We start from the raw sequence: 20,132 nt of genomic DNA on the forward strand, positions 1-20,132 counted from the left end.
TGTAGTCCAGGCTGGATCAATAATTGATCTAGACAGTGTGCTACCACCTGCCAGGAACCTCAGGGTTCAAACACACACACACACACACACACACACACGCATACACAGACGCACACACTGACACACAGCATTACCAGAGAACACAGATGGACTCACACATCTTTTTCTCCCATCACTGTAATGATCTATACACAATCAACTCGGCTATGAAATGGAGCTGTCACTCTGTCACATCACAGCTGATGTCAGAATGAGCTTAACCTCGACAACATAATGGCGACCTGGCAGACTCCATGGCAGCGACTGGGGCAAACTGTGTGAGCTGTGGATCATAGAGGGTCTGTGTCGATGCTTTCCTGCAACCTGCAGACTTCTGTGCCCAATTGTCCATGAACTTAAGAGGAGGAATCTTTTACAAACCCATGAATGAAGGGGACAAAATACAATTTCCTCTTTTCATACTTTAATTTTCTTTCTCATTCAGCCTTTCCAGTTTTAATTGCCCCCCCCCACCCCCCTTAAATCAACTATCAGTGCCTCCCCTCTTCTGTCCCCTCAATCTCAGGATGTTTAGGTGTTTACGAGAGAAGGTGGAAAACAGCAGGTGCGAGTCCTGCACAAAACACCAGAGAAGTGATCCAATTTGGTGCGGGCACTAAATTGTGTGGACATCTGCGCACTGCACGAAGTGGGGCTGAGCACAGGCCAGGGTGGATGCATATCTCTGCCTGGCTTTAATGCTGACAGGGCACCAAAACAAATGGGAGGACACAAGGCAGACCTGACTCACTCGCAGAGTCTCCATCTCTATATCTGACTCCTTAACCGCCCTGCATGTTTTCTGCCACCTTGCAGAAAGAGAAAGAAGGGAGGGTAAAAGGGTGTCGAGGAATATCAAGAGAAGTGAGGATAGAGAAAAAAACAGTCTGACCTAAAAAAAATCTTAAAGTTTGTAAAAGAACTTTTGGTATGTTAGAAAATGAATGGAAACCCTCAGTCTCTTTCCTGTGATTGTTTAGTAACGTTTACATCTAAAACCTTTACTTATGGCTATTACTGCAACTTTTCTACAACCTTCTTGACAACTGACCGCTGCAAACAAATGTGCAGAAACGGAAGCATCTGCAGCCACCACTGGAGTGTCTTATACACCACAGTAACAGAAAACTGTCCCTGGCTTGAATCTCTCCTTAGCCCCACAGGACGAGTTTTAAAGGCTGAGTTAATTGAACAGATTACAAACCTTCCCTTCTTTTCCTCTAATTAGCATTAGTGTGCCAGGGACCAAATGGGTTTGGAGTATAGGTCTCGGCCCTCCACTCTGGTGGATGATTAAGATCTCCTTCACAGCAGCGACTGTGGTCATAACTTCATTAACGACTTGGCTGACTTTTCCCGACTCTTCCAGTTCCAGTCTCCCCCGAGGATTGTGGGTCTGACTTTGGCCACCCTGCAGTGAAAAGATCTTTTTTTTATCAGAACGCACATTTTTCTTGGAGTTTTCTCAGCTTTGACAACATTTTTTCTTCTTCTTCTACTCTATCATGTGGCCCATTATGGAAGCAGATGTATCAACAACCCATTGGTTTAGATTAATCATGCTTGTCATCATAATCATCCCCTTACTCGTAGCTGTTGTGTTAGAAACTGTAATTTTAATCAGCGCAGGCATGGCCGTAATCACTCTGATTTCTGTAGTGGTATATTCAACATTAACATTAGCAACACTTTCATCTTCCCCAACTTCTTCATCAATGTAATACCCTTCCTCCTCCCCCTCTGTTGTACTGTTGACTCCCCCTTCATCACATTTATCACTTCTAGTTTTCTGCCTTGGCTTTCTTTACAGTTATGACCATATGTACATATTCCGGTCTCTTCCATAATTGCTAGTTTTGATTTAAGGCTTCTTAATGAATTCTTTGCTGGGTATAATGTCGTCCGCCATTGAACGATCCATTTAGCCTCTAGAAACCAAGCTAGATTTTACACAAACTTGATAAATCTGTCCTCATTGAGCAAAAAGCTGTACACTGCATTCACTGAACTCCAGACTAGAATCCGAACGTGCTTCCCATATAAACGAATCTAGTAGCTGTGAGTGCTTGTATATACATCGGACAAGATGTTGCTCTCACAATTCATTTCACACTTCGTTAGCAAGTGAAATTGTTGGCTGGATATACTGTATGGAAGGGGAGATCAATATGTTACAGCCAGGTATTAGCAGTGCAATCCAATACAGGCGCTGGGGTTCAGCTGATTGAGTAAAAATAATTAGAAAAACATGATAGAGATGTGCACGGTTATGCATTATAGCACGAGAATATATAGTGCACATACACGTGCCGATTATTGCACATGCACATGCATATAGTTGCCTTGGAAATAAAGAACACCCAGATACAAACACACACACACACACACACACACACACACACACACACACACCAGTCTTTGTTCCGCTCTCGTTCACTCACCCATTTGAATGGAGTAAATCATCGTTGTGCTAAAGAAAGAGATTGATGACCCCTCTCAATGGTTTGGCCACCCTTTCTTATTTAGAAAGACAGGTCAGAAGGCCAGTTAAGGATCCCACCTCTATTGTGGCCACTTGACATCTCTATTCATCATTGCACAGTCTGCATCCTGATGCTGTCTCAAGGTACAGCAGGCTTTGTGAGGCACTTTGTTGGCATGTTGCAGCAGACGTGGGGGAAAAGGTGTGTGTCCACATAAGGTTGCCGATATATTATATATAGAGTAAGACGATATGAATTTGTCAAGCGTCAGATGTTACCACACCCTTTTCTTCTGTGATGTGTCTTCTCTTTATAACAATATCTCTGGTTTGTTATTGGTCATTAATAGGAAGGGCATTGTACCATAACTCGAGATGCTATACATGCTCCTGCTTCAGTTTTGGAGAACATGAGGATAGCATCAACGTAGATATAACAAACACATTGAAAAAAAAAACTCTCTGGTGGCGCATTGGTTAGTTCATGTACAGAGGCTGTTGTCCTTCAAGTAGCCCCAGTTAAAAACCAGCCTGTGGCCCCTTTCCTGCATGCCATTCCCTCTCTCCCTGATCTCCAACTCTACTGTCCTGTCTCTCAAATGAAGGCAAAAAAAAATCCCATAAATAGAAAGTCTAATAGAAAACTCTCTGAAAGCATCACTGCGAGGAAGACTATGAATATTCATGATACCGAACTGATCGAAAGTATCCCAAAGAATCTCAGAAACAATTGGACATCACTTAATGACAACTAATCCTCCAGAAATAAAAACAGCCAGTTTTTGGGCTTCTGTAGCGATTATTTGAATAGGCAATAAAGAATATGTGGGCCAAGACTTCCTTTAACATACTGTATGTAGGAATTCAGGCGGGTTAAGTCAATTTAGCCAGTTTGTCATCTTTTACATCGCAGATTGGCCAAGAGAAGCACACAGACAACCCAAGTGTTTCTCATACAGCACTGGTAAATCTTTATCATTTCCCCTCACATGTCTGTGTCACGTCCTTAGAGTCTAGTACATGGGACCCTTCTTGGCATCGGGTTGAAGACTGTCAGAAGTATGTTTTGAAACTAGGGAGTTATTTAAGTGGAGCAAGTATTAACAGAGAAACAGGAGTTTGTTGAAGTGAAATGACTTTTTTTTTTCATGACAGCCATGGGTTGCATCGTCTTTATCAGAAAAAGACATGACATGGTAGGTGACTTTGTTGCTGAGTCTATTTCCTGGCCTCTTGTGGCCCCGTGTCTCTTATAACCAAGCAGGACATTTCCCATCTGCATGCCTGGCCTTGTACCACAGTCATGTTTCCAATGCTTCATTTTCTCTGGTTCGGCCTGAGTCTTATTTCAAGGTGAGCTTTTCCCATCGGTCCCTGGGAAGAGAGAGTGTGAGGGGGAAAAAGTGAGAGGGAGAATCCTCCAAGGTCACTTTCGGTGTCTCTCCGTTAGAGTTTGTGAGCTCCTGACAAGGCGGAGACAGTTTCAATTTCTCACTGACTGTCAGGAGCTGCCTGTTTTTTTTAAATGCCTGCGAGACGGATATATAAGCAGAGGAAGATGTTCCCTGACTTTTTGGTATTATCTGAGGGGCATTCTTTTCTCCAGCCTTATCTCTCTGTCAGTAATAGGCCTTCAGTGATTCCTGCCAGATAGTTGTTGCGGATGGACTGCTAGGCAGGCAGATAGAGCAAAGATTTCCCAGATACCGTACATAAAGACCTGGCTGTTTTTCCACGCCTTTCTGCCCCTCAGCGTTTGGCAAATACCTTTGAATGGCAGTTTGATGTACACCACATCCACCTGTGCATTAGTAGAGCTGGGATAAAAAAAAGAAAAAAAAGAACTTTCTTTGACCACATCCTCAACAGAAATGCAGAAGAAGTCATCTCCTCCCAGGTTTGATGAAGACATGGATCGCAGAGCTTTGATGTGACATATCATGGACATCTTCATCTGGTGCAGCTGACTTGAAGCGAGTTACTGCTTTATTGTTTTCGGAAACAATTCACAGTGGGGGAGAATTCCATGTCAAAACTGTTTTCAGACGCTTTGATGCTGAGGGGAAACGGACACTTCAAAGGAAGCGAACACGTGCGCAGTATGTGTGCGCGAGTGACCTGAGCAATAATGGCCTCCTGTTGTCAAGTTAATGATATGTTAATTGCCTGTTGTGTGTATGAACTTTAATTGGTCACATTCTCTTCCCCCCAAAATGAGCTTTTTTTCACCTTAAAGGCATTCAGTTAGCTCGACAGCTCTTCACTTTACTTCACTGTGACTGATTACGTTTGGGGAATAAGTGAGGAAGTGCAGAGGGGAGGAGTGGAAGGGCTGATAAGAGAGTTGAAAGCGGTGGTGAGGAATGGGGTGGCAGGAATAGGCTGGACTCCTGCTGTCTCCTCTTTGGGGAGATCCAAAGTAGTGCTGTCCCTGCTTTAGTGTAAGGAGAGGCCCACTCAGGGGTCTTTGAAGTACTGCTCTGTTATTACATGGATGCACTCATTTGTGTTGTTAAAATACGTACAATTAAGGCCCAATGTGTAAAGAAGCTTCAACCTTCAAACAAGTGATTGTTTCAGTGATTGTTGAAACTGCGATGTGCAGAGAGATTAAAAAACATTAACGAGGTACAACGCAGCAGTTTTGTAATTCCATGAGCATGTTCCTTATTAAAAAGCATTTATCAACAGCATTTAACTTCATCTCCGGTTTTGGTTATATGGAAATAACCAGCTGTTTAAAGAGGAAACAGAATGCAACATGAAGATATCGTGCCATGTTGATGATAACACCTCTTCAGCTCTGACACTGCAGCTGCCATCTGTGTTAGTGTGTCAGTGTGTTCACGTGTGTGTTCACTTGTTTGACTGTATGTGTTTTCATCCAGCGAGACGGTTTGAGACAAAAAAAAAAAAAGATATGACACTATCTCGGGGGCCACCCTGGTCAAATAAAGTTTGGATCCGCCCCTGTTAGACTTCAACATTTCAAAAGTTCACACACTTTCTGTCAGTGGTCTGAATCTAAGTCGTCTTAGGAGGAGTGTTGAGTGTTTTTTTATAACCAGCTATCTGCCGGGGCTTAAAATATCTCAATTGATCTACAACCCAAACTGAACATTCAAACCAACACAAAAATGCTAGATTATTTATTTCTTAAGATTGCATTAGACTGTACAGATGTATCTTTTAACGGAAAATAACAGCTTTGTCAAGTTATTGTAGATATACTGACAGGGTCCTTGAAATCCCTGATGGTTTTTAATAAGTCTGGAAGTATTCTATATTCAGAGCACCAGAAATATGTTTAATAATTAACCTATAGTTTCCTTTCTCGTTCTCTCTCTCTCTCTCTCTCTCTCTCCCTCTCTCGGCCATTTGCAAGGTCAGTGGGTGCGGAAGGTTGGGCTTTAGTTGCTTCTGTCTTCGTCACTTTCCCCTCAGATCTGCAGGCTGCGACAGAGAGCAGAGTCGCTATAAACACTGGACCTGTGCCAGCCGGGGAGCAGCAGCAGCAGCAGCAGCAGCAGCAGCAGCATGCTTGTTTTTGCGCCCAGTTGGAAGTCCTGTTTCTAGGTTTTTTTTCTTACGTGAGGGCCGGTGTAGTGTGAAAGCGTGCGCAAGCCCACTGTATAAGGGGACGCACTTCTTCACTGAGGAGCCTGTTTATTCTCCAGCTGACGTGGGAGCGAGGGAGCGCAGGCTGAACTGTTGGTTTGGGCATCTCTCTCTACATATCTCTGTGCCGGAGAGGAGAGGGGTAAAAAAAAAAAAAAGAAAGAAAGAAAAAGCGCTGACCGGCTGGGATTTTAAGACATCCATTTATTCTATCAGGATTCAAGACTCCCTTTTTGGCTCATTTGAGAGAAGATTCGAGCACTTAAGGCGATGACTGGTCTGAATCATGCACCGGCTCTCTGTAATTTCTCTTGCGAAGCCAGCCTCGCCACCAGCACCACCACCACCATCCGCCCTTAGAATAGAGCTGCTGTGAAACAACTCAGCGTCGTTACCGTTGTCTGACAGCTGGGATTTACACTTTACAATGTCTTGAGACGCGACAGGGAAGCTACAAAGATGATGACAGTGAGTATGGGCTCCTTTAAATGGCTCTGGTGTCCACCCAGGCTACTTTTAGCTCGTCTCCAGGGGTTGCTTGTGTTTGTGCCAGCCGGCGATTTGAATTCTGACCGATAATCGGTGCTGGAGTGGGGGGGTCAGTGTGGTCACAGCTGTAGTGGGTGTCATCCATCCTCTGATAGTGTGATATTGGGCGTTTCTGATAACGCTGTCGCCTGGGGTATATCAGGTTCCTCGTGGGACTTTTTGGGAACATTACATCATAAGAGTAGCCAATGAGGAACTGAAGAAAACGCACGCGTACTATCCAAATGTTTATAGCCTAAATAAAGCGTTTTCTTGAAATCTATTACTCCTAATCAAGACAAACTACTGTTTTTATGTAATCACTCAACTGTCACGCGTGCAGACATGCCACTTGGAGTGCGCTCGGTGCACGCAAAGACTGGGCGTATGCGCTGGTGTCCCCTCGCGAACCACTGAAATATAGAGACCGCCAGGCAGAGTTGTGAGGGGCTACTCTTTCTTTGACAATAAATTAAACGCCCCTCCCCTTAAAACACCCGTCCGGCTGTGGGGTGGGGATCGGTGCAGCTGTCAATTTGCATGTTTTTTTTTTTTTTTTTGTATGGTCTGACTGCTTGCGCTTCGGTTAATCCCACAGCGGATCAGCTTTAGCGCTCCAGCCTGCTTTCTTCCAGCGCCTTCCTCTCTCTCTCTCTCTCTCTCTCGCTTTCATCCACAGGCACTTTAAATGACTACATTATTTTTTAATCGGACTCATGTGACCATCATGTATTGACGCGAGAATATCTGGCACACCAAAGGCGGCGCGAATCGGGATAACGCTTCGAGGAAAGGATCGGTGGCCGAGATTTGAAACGCGATCGCATGCGGTGCTGGATAGCCTGCTCCATCTGCTTCTACATAACGGTCTTCTTACTTTGGAGAGAGGGGAAACGCCACCCGCTTCATGAAACCGGGTTTTTAAATAGCACTACTTGCAGCAGGGTGACAAAGCCGAGATGACAGGCTGGTTCCACGCAGCGCCCGGTGCTGGTGACCGTGCAGTGATCCAGCGCGTTTAGATGAGCACGTCGGTAAGCTTCTTCTTCGCTGCACTGATCCATGTTGGCGAAATCTATCCTACGTTCATTTTGCATACCTAAATAGACTATTCCCTCTAAACAAACTCGCACAATCGTGACTGGGCTTACGCCGGGTTTAAACGGAGTGTTAGGCCACTAGTAGGCTGGTAATGTGTTGTGCCCCTTAAATCCCCCCCCCCCCACACACTGTTAACCCAGAAGGGCTCCTCGTGGTTTTTATGTCACAAAATCTGTCGAAAATCATCCCTGTTATTGAATATGTGATTTTACATGTAATTATGACTGTCTAGACTGCAAGCAAAACCAGAGTCATACACTCATGGCAACGTGTCTAATCCAGGAGGTAAAATAATACTGACATTATCTCTCCCACTTAAGACCTTGGAGGTTTCCAGCACCCCAGTGGCATTGCATTATGTAACCAAAGCTTTTTTTTAATAGCATTGTTTTAACTATCTAGTAACTCTTAGTCATGATGTCAAGGCTTTGTGACCTCAATTTTGCAGCCAGCAGTGCCACCTCCATCCCCAGGTCACGCAGCTTTACTTCTCTTCTCTCTGACCCGTTCGTATTTCATAGAGAAATGCAGGTTATTCGGCATGAAGTGGCTTATGTCTCTACACAGAATCAGCAATCTGACTATCCAGTCTCCAAATTGCTGAGTCATTTTGCTTTGCCCAACATGGATATTTTCTGCAGAGTCCTTTGACGTCAGTTTCTGCACAGGTGTGGTCTGGCAGTCATACAGCTTATTATTTATTATGATTGGGATTAAACCCGATGTGTAGCATTTTCTCCCTCACAACAAAAGAGAAACTAATGCAAGTCCTCATGGCTTTAACCAGTAATCTGCAATCTTCATAATTAATTTCTTTTCCAGAGCAGCTCGTAATGTGGATCACGTAGGAATGTGTCGTTAATTTCTCTTTGCCCTGAGAGAAATTTTGCCGCTGCTTGCTTTTCATTAACTTTTAAAAGTGTTGTGAGGCGCTGTGATAATGCGCTCCTGTGGAGAAAAAGACTGATAACTCGGGGTGGGGAGAGAAGGCTCGGGTCAGGTGGAGATTTGTGGAGGGGTTGTAAACAACACGGACGTTTTCATTAGCTGTGAACTAATCAGTCAGGGGGTGATTTGGACTCTGTGGGAGCATCGCAGTCAAGGTTAAAACAACATCTCTGCACTCCTCCGTCCGTGTCACGGTTTGCTGTGTTTTTTTTCATTGACATGTCAGTGTCACTCACTCTCTCCCCTCATAACGCCATGATTTGTCCCTGTGGTGCCGTGCAGATGTAGCCGTGGGTGGTGGGATATTATTCTGACACATCCAGCCACACGGACTCCGCCTTTGCTGTTTGTGTCAAGTGTTGCACAAGCCCACACACATACATTTACCAGGACAGAGGAATCTGGAAAAACTGTTAGCATAGTAGTCTCGTAACACTAGGAGGATTTGGAGCAGCACAGAAGGCTTGAAAATACACATCCAAAAGTTCCTGTGGGACAGGAAGTTCTTTGTGGTTGCCGGTCTCAACCCACAGCACAAGAGTGACTAATCTAAGTCCACACACTTCCCTAAATTCACTCTTTTTATATTCCTTTTCTCCTTCGTACTTCCCTCTTCTTTTGTCTCTTTTTGGTTCAACCCAGTCTGTTGGGCAGATGGCTGTCCACCAATGAGTTTGGCTTGTCTCAAGGTCTCTGCCAGTGTGGTGGTTGGTTGTTGGGTCTTTTTTAAATAACATTACGAAGAGTGCCATTTAGAACTGCTCTAACGAGTCCTAATTGATTTATTGTGATGTTAATAAAATGGAAGAACTCTTTTAAACCTTTGGTTTTTTTTTTTTTTATTAGTTCCTCACTTTCACTATCTGTTTCTTTGTCGTTGCAGGATTACCGGGAGGATGGCATGGACCTGGGGAGTGATGTATCCAGTCGCTCCAGCTCAGAGTCCAACTCCAACAAGGTCACACCGTGCTCCCCATCTCTTGACCTGGCCACCTTGGAGGACTACAAATCCTCCCCCTCTCTGGACCTGGTCACCTTAGAGGACTATGAGGAGGACGAGGACTACCAAGAGTACAAGAAGAAGGTGATCGAGGAGTGGGAGAGCGAGTACGGGGAGGACTACACCTCTCCACAGCCTGCTGGTCAGGAGGAAGGCGGCGGGGGAAGCGGTGTGGGGGATGAAGGCCTAGGCGAAGGCTACAGGAAGACAGTGAACAGTCGGAGCCTGGCTGAAGAATTCCAGGATGTGAAGTCTGTCCCGCCCCTCCCGGCCCCCAGCAGACGCACTGCAACATCGGTCGCAGCCGTCCCAGATGAACTGAAACAGAACGGCAATCTGATTTTGCCCAGGAGCAACCAGCTTCACTCTCCCAGTGAACCAAAGGGGGGAACAGGGACTCCTAAACCTAGTCGCCGCAGTTCCAGTCAAGGCAGGGGGAGCCGCAGCACTGGAGGAGGTGGTGGAGGAGGTGGTGGTGGAGGAGGAGGAGGAGGAGGAGGAGGAGGAGGCAGTGGAGGAACTGGGGGGCGAATGGGGGGATATAAAGAGGAGGAGAGTGCAGAGGAGGAACCTCTGCCCACCATGGACTGGGCAGCCCTGGAGAGACACCTGGCCGGGCTTCAGTGCAGAGAGCAAGAGAACCAAAACCTCAACCACAACCAGAACCACAACATGGGCAAGACCCACTACACCTCGGTGAGTTTCTAGGGATTCTGCATTTAAGCTTTTCTGCTTATGTGCCAAAGATTTCCCACACATCCATCATCTTAGTTTTTCTCATGCTTTGGTGGAATCTGTAATCCAGCAGTTATCCGTGTCAGATGGACCCTGAAAGCACGAGGCTCGGGTAGTAAGGAAAAGGGATTAGTCGGGTAGTGTAGCGCTAAGCTATGTGGCCCAGCTAATAACCATCACTGGTGGTGTGGGCTACATAAGTCGAGTGGTCCAGAGCATCTCTGTAAATCCAACACTGTGGGAAAAGCAGACTTGGTTACTCTTAGAAGGCAGAGTAGGATGTAGATATGACATATTTTAGTGTAATATTAATTGTTGGATGGTTTTTCATACATAACTGCTACAGGAAAGATAAGTTCCTTGTCTTTCAGAGCTTTTCACCTCGTTTTAAAACATCTAGATGTCCTTTGTTGTTGCTATGTGCTGTTTCTACCAGAAGAGGTCAGTGTTGCATTGACTTTCTGCAGAGAGCCGCTGCGGGCCTTTCATTTCCACACCAGCAGCTCCACCAGGACTAAAGGCTTTTATGATTCACTTACCATCTCATGACATCACTCGGTTTGACTCACAATCCAAGCCAGAGTTTTATGGTTTCATGTTTGTGGGTCCAAAAGGGTGTAGCTTTAGAAACATTCAGGGAGGAGCAGGAGGAAATTATTTACAGCAGCCAGAGTTTCGGTTCAAGCGAGGGCAAATCTGTGTTAGAGTGGGGGGAAAAGAAGGGGGGATTGGTTGTGTCTTTTGGTATGCAAGTGCCAAGTCCTTTTTCCTTAGTGCACACTGACAATAGCTGCAGCCAGTGCCATTGTGAGTGTGTTGTGTGTGTTGTGTGTCTTTGTTTGTCTGTCCTGGAGGCCCCCTCTGTCTCCCTGAGGCATGTCAGGAATGCAGTGGGGGGGGGGATGAGAGGAAGGAAAGGAGGAAGGGAGGAAAGGACAGGAAGATGGTATCTCTAAGACCCGGCAGTTTGGGGTCACATGGCTCGTACGTATGTCTGTGTGTGTGTGTGTCAATGTTCATTACCTGCTGCCCCATCTTAAATGAGAAGGTCACCTCCTGGCTCGATTTTAGTCTGGGGAAAGTATGCTCTGTCTCTCTCTCCCCAGGCAGCGGGCGGTGATATAATTGACCTGGGTGGAAGAAAATCTTTTGAAAGAGAGCCTCTGTCTCCATATGCGGCCACTATCTTCTGCACATACACAACATACACATTGACACACAGGCCCTTCAGCATGTACTCATTCTCACTTGAAGAAGGTGCTAGGCCTGGCTTGGCGTTGTCAATATAAAGCTTAGTCCTGATGGAGATAAAGTGCTACAGCCTCTAACTGTATCTTCTATTATTCGACAACTCTCAGAAAGAAAAAAAAAAAACCTCAGATTTTGATGGCTCTGAGTAGATAAGACATCGGTTTTAGCCGCGTAATCCCACCTGAAGAGATATACCAGAAAAGACCCGTTAAACAAGGTCACATCCTGGACAATACCAATTTTAAAATCATGTAAGTGCTGCTGTAGGACTTCTGAAGTGTTTGACCTCTCGGATTTCTTGTACTCACTTCTTCGAGCCTGCTAATGTGTTAAAAGCAAACCTGCAAACAAAAGCAGGCAAGTGTCATTTTTGGAGCAGACAAAACTCATTGCGTGTGTCTTTCTGTGTCATGGAGCATCAGACTTTCCTTTAATTCTTAAAATTTCAGGACTTTGCAGACACACGGGTGGAAAAGTGTGTGTGTGTGTGTGTGTGTGTGTGTGTGTGTGTGTGTGTGTGTGTGTGTGTGTGTGTGTGTGTGTGTGTGTGTGTGTGTGTGTGTGTGTGTGTGTGTGTGTTTGGGCAGGGGGGCTTTTAAGATGTTGTTAAATATTTAGACATTCTCTCAGGCGGGACCCACCAGCGAGATGGTGCGTGTGTTCATGTATGGAGGGGTCTGTCTGTCTGGGATGTTGCTGGGGTCCACGGGGACGGAGATATTCATGCTTCAGTAGAGCTTCAAAAGCATCTGTGCTTTAAGAGAGACGGGGACACGGTGAAGCTCAGAGCTAATAATCAGTGCTGGTGGCTGTCAGCGCCTAGAGACTTGTTTATCTGCTCTCCAGTCAGACGCAGTACACAACATTGTCACACATTTGCCTTGTGTATGAGAAAAGATTTGAGTCGTGTTGGGGTAAAATGAGCTCCGAACCAGACACAGACATCAGACAGGATTCACAGCCACTAGCGCTGTGACCTCGTACTGGTGCTCCTGTCCACATCTCTATGGCAACAGTCCCTCTTCCTTTTTGTTGCTCTGTCTGCTTGAGGACAAGGTTGAATCATAGTTCAAGAGAGTTTGAGGGTCACTGAAAAGATACATTTAAAGGAGCTTTTTTGACATTTTAACTTTACTTTATATATATATGTGTATATATATACCCTGTATATATATGTATATATATATATATATATATATATACACACATTCACAGTTTACACCACTTTTATATGAAAGTTATTTCAGAGCTATACCGTGCAACACAGCTGAAGCCATTTTGGTCCCCTCGAAAACATACAAAATGTTTTATAAAAAGCTCTACTCTAATGGTCTTAATGCACTCTGCGTAGCTAATTAACATTCAGAATGCATGTCTTTATTATCGTTAAAAATTACAACTCTACTCCAAAGTATTGTCTATTTTAAAGTCGCTTCAATTAAACATTAAACAGCTTTAGATAAAAGACATAATAATGTTTTTTATTATATATATATATATATATATATTATATATTTTATTATTTTATTGAGTGAGTAAGGCACTGATTACACAGTACAATCAGTGTTTCAACATAATTAATAATCATAGTTTCATAAAAATAAAAAATAAAAATCCAATTTCATTCACATTTATTTAATCTCACAGGTAGTATTTAATCCCTCCCCCACACAAACATACTTATCCACCATACACAAGCACCAACAAATACACATAACACACAAACACACACACACACACACACACACACACACACACACACACACACACACACACACACACACACACACACACACAGTGCATACAACAAGGCAGATTAAGGGGTTCCTCAGAGTTTATGAAAGCTGGGTGATTTTGCGGCTCCACTCAGTCTACACACCTTCATAAATCGCGCTCCATCTTCTGTCAAATTGATTTTTCTTTGTTGCTGTATTGCAAAAGGTTTCTTTCACCTAAACACACAGATGTATTAAGTTCCAGTTATAATGCAGTGTAGCGCCGGCTCTGTTCACCTCTCTTCTGCTGCTGTTTCTCTTCTCTCCTGTCTGTCCATCACGTGTTCCTGTCTGTCTTCCTGCATGTCTGTCTATTTCTATTACATATAAGAAAAGAAGGACCATCTTATAAACTGAACTAACAATTATAAATGTACATCATCTTGTAAAAAAAAATGTCACTGAAGTTGCTCCAGATGCTAACTTTTTTTCACCTTCTTTCTCTTTGTCAACCATCACAACAGATTGATTTTTGTTTGTAATTTTTACCTTGACCTGAGCACTGTGATTTTTCTCCTCTCTTTCTACTGTAACTTTAGTTCCGGTTGTGCTTTGTATGTGTGATACACTGATAAATGAGCTGATAGATGGAAGGCTTAGCTGAGAACTTCTTCATCTGGCAAATGAATAGCAATTTATATCACAAGTTCAATACATCCAGGGCTGAAGCAAACGCTCAGCATGGCATCCGCAGTTACTACCTGTATGGCCTATATGCCTTAAGTAAACCCTAAAGCTTTAGCCAACAGCAGCATATAGAGACTGCAGACAGCTAGTAAGGCTCTGTCCAAATGTTGCATTAATCTTATTGGGTTTTTTTTGTTCCACACAAACCTTTTAGCAAGTTTGGTTTTGCAGGCCATTTTTTTAAGTAGGCTAAGTCTCATATCAGATTCTTACTTTGACTAGGAATGTTTAATCATATTCCGGGAATGGCTGTGTTGATTTTTCTGCATGACATGACTGGTTTCTTTGTGCTTCTTGCATTAAAACAGAATACTTTGGCCATGGCAGCAGTCCATGAGTGAAAAAAAAAACCCATTCATTTATCTTGCATTGGATTTCTTTTCTCTATTAATGAAGCAGTCTTCTAGTGCAGGTATGTTTATTTTGGGTGTGGTTTCTTGTTGCTGTAATCTCAGCATCTGCCTGCAGGCTGTGGGAGTGGGAGTGGGAGGCGACGTCTGTGTGGGGTTCAGTAAGACTCACGAGGAAGAAGGGCATGCTGACCCGTTTGTAATTTGTTTCTAATGAACTCTGGAGTCGCGTGGCAGAGAGGGGCCCACAGGGACCTCAAGCACACATGGGGAAACTCTATCCCTAAGCCTCCGTTTAGCTCCGCACCCCTGAAAGGTAAACAATAATATTATTCTCCGGAGATGGTACTGAGTTGAAAAAAGGGGTGCAGATGGGGTCAGTCTACATGTATGGGAAGCCTCAGACACTCAGAGATTTTACCTGTGCGTTGTTGCATATTGAAAAAAGTATTAAATCTATGCCTGCAAGCCACTTCTTTTTCAATCTCCTCACAGACACACCCAGACTTACTCATCTAATTTAAAAACAGCCCGAAGGTGAAAGTGTGCTTATAGAGATAGGGCTTCTGCTGAGTCCTGCATCACTCACGAAAAAAGCTCTCTCTATATGACACACACTCAAACCCAGCCACTCCCAAATTAACGGAAGTTTACTGAGACATAACATATAGTTAACCTTTGAGTACACAGTCTTGTACATCAAACACAAGCTGAATCTGTCAAATAGCAGGTAAACGCAAGAAGAGGCTCAAGTTCACACATTGACTCACTAATGCTTATGGGTTATGACATCTGCGAAATCCAAGCTTTTGCACAAGTTACATCACAAAGATTTCACCTTAAACCCACCAAGGCGTACTCATTACTCACACATATAATAAAATAATAAGATTCTATGTATGGTAATCACAAAAGTGAATGTTGTACCATCTTGTTAGGGCTGCAGGACTTAAACTTGTATTATAACATCTGTAAAGGTAACTTCCATCATTAGTCGACTAAGAAAATAGATATGACTTCTTTACTGCTAGACGAGATTGATGTCTGAGAAAAAACAAACCTCAGATTATGCACATATTTAGAAACAAAAAAACACTAGATGCAAAGAGTTGCATTATGGGACTTGTAGGATCCTTGGATACAGACTCTCACCTGGACATTTAAGTCATGATCAGTTAGCCTCTGCTGCCTATTTTGTCCAGCCTTTTTCTGTGTCTTTTTGGGAGTCTTGCAACCTTTCGTAAACATGATTCAATAACTTCATGTTAATGTCCTCAAAATGAATAATCAGGGGCGCTGGTGGCGCAGTGGTTAGTGTGCGCACCCCATGTATGGAGGTTGTAGTCCTCCAAGCGGGCGGCCCAGGTTGGAATCAAACTCGTGGCGCCTTTCCCCGCATGTCATTCCCCACTCTCTTGCTCCCTGATTTCAGACTCTATCCACTGTCCTATCTCTCGAAAAAAAAGGCACAAAAAGACAAAAAATAAATCTAAAAAAAAATAATAATCAATGTGATATTAAAATGACAAGAGTCCACATACTGCTGAATCTGTCATATCAAAGCTTGAAGGACAGATGTAGGGATTTCATCTTTCTCTATTTCCAGCTGTCAGAGGAAGCAACAGGCCCGTGATCAGTTACATAATAGGAAAGTGCCTCTCAAGCACGCCTTATGAACAATAATCGGCCTTATAAACAAAGACTTGCACCAACTTCCACAAGTGTTGAGCTGCTCTGCCCCAGAGAAGCACTTGAGGGCTGTGGAAAATAAAAGGGTGGGAAAGAAGCAGCTAGAGGCTAGTGAATCAAGCAAAAAGCAGAGAGTGGTTTCTGGGTTTCTTTCCCTCCACTCTGCGCTCTGTGATTATGTGCGAGTTCAGCAGTTGAACTGTGCCCGCCACCCTCCACTAACAACCTAACTACTACCTTGGCCCGGCGCTCAGGCTGTGTGGAGTGAGAGAGGGCGAGGGCAGGAGAGGAAAGAAATTGTAGGTTTTGTAAAGCCTTGAGTGCAGTTATAGTGGATATAAATAGGTTCAAACAATGTGTGTGGAGTGGTCAAACAAGGAGTCGGGTTCTGAACGGGGAAACAAAGCATGGATGTCGGATTTAGCAGAGAGAGTAAGTAAGTAGATTTTGTGACGTTTGGGATTTGAATATGTATATATATAATATATAATGTATATATATGTGGTTTTAGATTGCCAGAATGGGGTTTAAAGATGAGGTAACAGAATCTAAATGTAAATTATGATTGGGAATAAAGTGGGAGGAGCTTAATAGGCAGTGGGCGGGGCTTTTGTCCAGGTGTAGGAGCACCCTCTGAGGCTCCAGTGTCTGGTTCCAACCCTCTATGCTTAACCACTGTTCCACTGTGTGTGTGTGTGTGTGTGTGTGTGTGTGTGTGTGTGTGTGTGTGTGTGTGTGTGTGTGTGTGTGTGTGTGTGTGTGTGTGTGTGTGTGTGTGTCTACCAGCTGCAACACGCCCGGCCCTCTCTCTCACACACACTCTCCTCCTCACCTCACACAAACACACACACACACACTGACTGCACTGCCTCTGCTTTAGAGTCAACCATTTTTCTGTCTTCTGTTAGTCCACACACACATGTTCACACACACCTCACTGAAACAAAGGATATTTTTCTTCACATGGTTTTCTGACAGCCGGCGAGAGTTGTTAAAAAAAAACAAAAAAAAAAACGTTTTTCTCTCAGTGGAGTATTTTTTTTTATCTCAGCTTAACCTTGGATTCCTCACAGCACGTCGGGCACTTAACTCAGGTAAAGCTGAATATCATCAAATGTGTATAAGTTCACTTTTCTTTGTACATTTCATAAACATGTGATGTCTCTGCTGTTAGACCGAGACAAAAGATCAGATTCAAAGAAGAGAGATCAAATGTTAGGCAAAAGACACCAAATGTAATTATAGCCAAGGGCACTACATTCCTCTGCTGTCACATGCTTTCTTTTGAGTTGCTATGTAACACAGTATGTTCAAATAGTGTTAGCATGCTTCAATTTTGTTGAATATGGAACAGAAATCGAGCCAACTATACATCTGTCCCTGCATCTTTGTTTCTTCAGAAGTCTGTTCACTGTGACCCTTTAACAAAGAGCAGGTTCATGCTGGGAGGACTTTGACCATATGTGGGTTGCTGCAGGTATAGCACATGTTTTTTTCCTTCTTTTTCTGGCAAAGAAAAGAATCTCCTCAAATGTGCAGTGCATGTGGGTTTGACTCCTGTTTTAAATAAGCAAAGCTCTGAGCTACCACACACCTGTTTTGAATGTTCCTGAGGTGCAGAGAAAGTGACAGCACAGGCAAAGCTCAGAGAACAAGCCACGGATCTAAACCTACAACGGTATAATTCAGATGTGCTCTTCACGGTCACCTGCATGACACAGACGCTATCGAATCACAACACAACACAGCAGCAAAAAAAATGTTTCCTGAGTCTTCTGTGAATGCTGTGAATGAATAAGATCCTGAACCTGATTCTGTAAAGTTTTCCTTTGCACTGCGGACTTGTCAGTCTTTGCCTGCGAAAGGAGAAAAGAAAGGGCAGAAGAAAAAAAAACATTTGAACAATTTACCTTAAATGGGTATAATCAAATTCGCAGGGGCCGAGCAGCCAGCCGGTTAGCTCACTCTTTGTTGGCAATTTAACACGCTCAATCAGACAACTGTCGCCTAATGGCCAACTGCCTGCTTGTTGTTGCAGGCAGTAAAGATCTAAAGCGGTGTTTGCATGAAGATGGAGAATATTAATGACAGAAGAGCCCCCATCCTTTAATCGTGGTCTAAAAAGTACAAGAAGTTTAACAAATGAGGTGGTCAGCTGAACCATGTGACGTCTTGTAAAGCCTTCTCACATGAACATGCAAGTGAAATCAAAACGTCCGCTGTTCACCTGCGCAGAGGGTCCTTCTTCTTCTTCTGCTTCTTCTCCACGCACAGACCTTAACCAGGGGAATTAGAAACATCAACAACAACGAAACACAAAGGTTATTAAGTTTAAGAGAGCAGTGGCAATGTCTGACTCTGAACTGCTCTTATCTTATGTCAAAGTGCAGTTTATACAGCTTCCTGATAATGTCTCCTCGTCTGCACGTGTAAACAAACGCAAAAACATAATAAACCTACTTGCAGTGATGAGTTTAAATGATGAAGGTGATGAAGGCTGACAAGTGTCTCATTTGGTCACTTGATGAAAAAGGTAGTTGACTAGAGATACATTAACAATTGTGTCAGAAAACAGTCACTCGTTCAGTGCTCTACTCAAGAAGTTCAATGTGTAGGACTGAATCGTTGGCTCATCAGACAGAGCGATGCATGATGGAATGTGGTGCCATCTGTTGTAAAGCTCTTTTACCAATGCAGTATGGCAAACTTGGATTCCACTATTTAGGGTTTCAAAAAATGTTTTAAAGCTCCTGTGCAGAGTTTTCAGCTTGGCATGAAGGTTTTTTTTATCCTCATACCAAATATTTATCTAAAATCTCAAAGTTCTTCTTCTTCTCCTCTGTATCTTCTTTTCTTCTTATTATTACTCTTTTTTTTTTGTCTGTTCTCCTCTTTGTCATTTTCCTTCTTCATCATCATCCTCCTCATCTTCTTCATCTGTTTGATGTTTCTCTTCGTTTTCTGCTTCTCCTATTTTTCTTTATCTTTCCTCTTCTTTTTTATGTCCTTGTTCTCCTTAATCCTGTCTTCTCTTTCTTCTTCTTCTTCTTCCTGACCCCCGCTGTCCTTTACTACCATCCAAGTCCTGTTTTCAGCTAATTGTCCTCTTCCTGAGTCTGTCAGGAAGCATTATAACCTAATGTTCTTACACAGCCAAAATACAGCAGGAGACCATTTACTTCCCCAAAAGCCTGAAACCCCCCCAAAACACCCCCTCCCTCCCCTTTCCACCCTGTGAAAACTATCAAATAGGGGCACGGGGCCGTGAGTGGCAGAGCGTGCTGTGGAGGAAATGAGGGATTTATGTAGCAGCGAGGAGACGGGCCTCTAATGTTATAACTTCTTGTCAGTCCTCAGACTGCACAGTCACACCGGAGCAGAGAACACACACACACACACACACACACACACACACACACACACACACACACACACACACACACACACACACACACACACACACACACACGCACGCACGCATGCTCACACTCAGGCTGGCTATATAAGAGAGAGAAAAATCAAGGTTTACTGCAAGAATTCAGCAAAAGGAGAGCAAGGGCTGGAAATTGAGAAAGAGACACAGAGGGTTTATGTTTTTCTAGTGAAGGGTTTTAAACTTCCATCAGTCACCTCTCCTGTCTCTTGTCAGGAGAATAAAAGGAATGAGTCACACACACACACACACATGCAGCAGCCTGTGTTTGTGGGGAGAGTGCACAAGCGTGCGTAGACATGTGTGTGCTCATTTGGGTGGAGTTGAAACAACGCTCCTCTCTGCTTCTAATTTTACGGTGTGTTTAGGTGTGTGTGCATGTGTGTGTGTGTGTGTGTGTGTGTGTGTGTAAATTTGAGAGTTAGAGAAGTAGGTTGTGAACTCAGTCTGTTTATATCTGGCTAAAAATAAAAGGAGGCATGTTTAAATCACATCC

The 20,132-nt window shown here is 43.8% G+C and overlaps 1 protein-coding gene across 1 annotated transcript in view; it reads left to right on the forward strand.

Annotated features, from left to right (window-relative positions):
- Positions 1–20,132, forward strand: part of schip1 (schwannomin interacting protein 1) — a 209,892-nt gene that overhangs the window by 158,625 nt on the left and 31,135 nt on the right. The window contains exon 9 of the mRNA XM_020636152.3: positions 9,600–10,412. Coding sequence (XP_020491808.2) covers positions 9,600–10,412 — 813 coding nt within the window. The remainder of the gene's footprint in view (positions 1–9,599; positions 10,413–20,132) is intronic.

This window comes from Labrus bergylta, chromosome 11 (genome assembly GCF_963930695.1).
Source record: "Labrus bergylta chromosome 11, fLabBer1.1, whole genome shotgun sequence".
Classification (NCBI taxonomy): domain Eukaryota; kingdom Metazoa; phylum Chordata; class Actinopteri; order Labriformes; family Labridae; genus Labrus; species Labrus bergylta.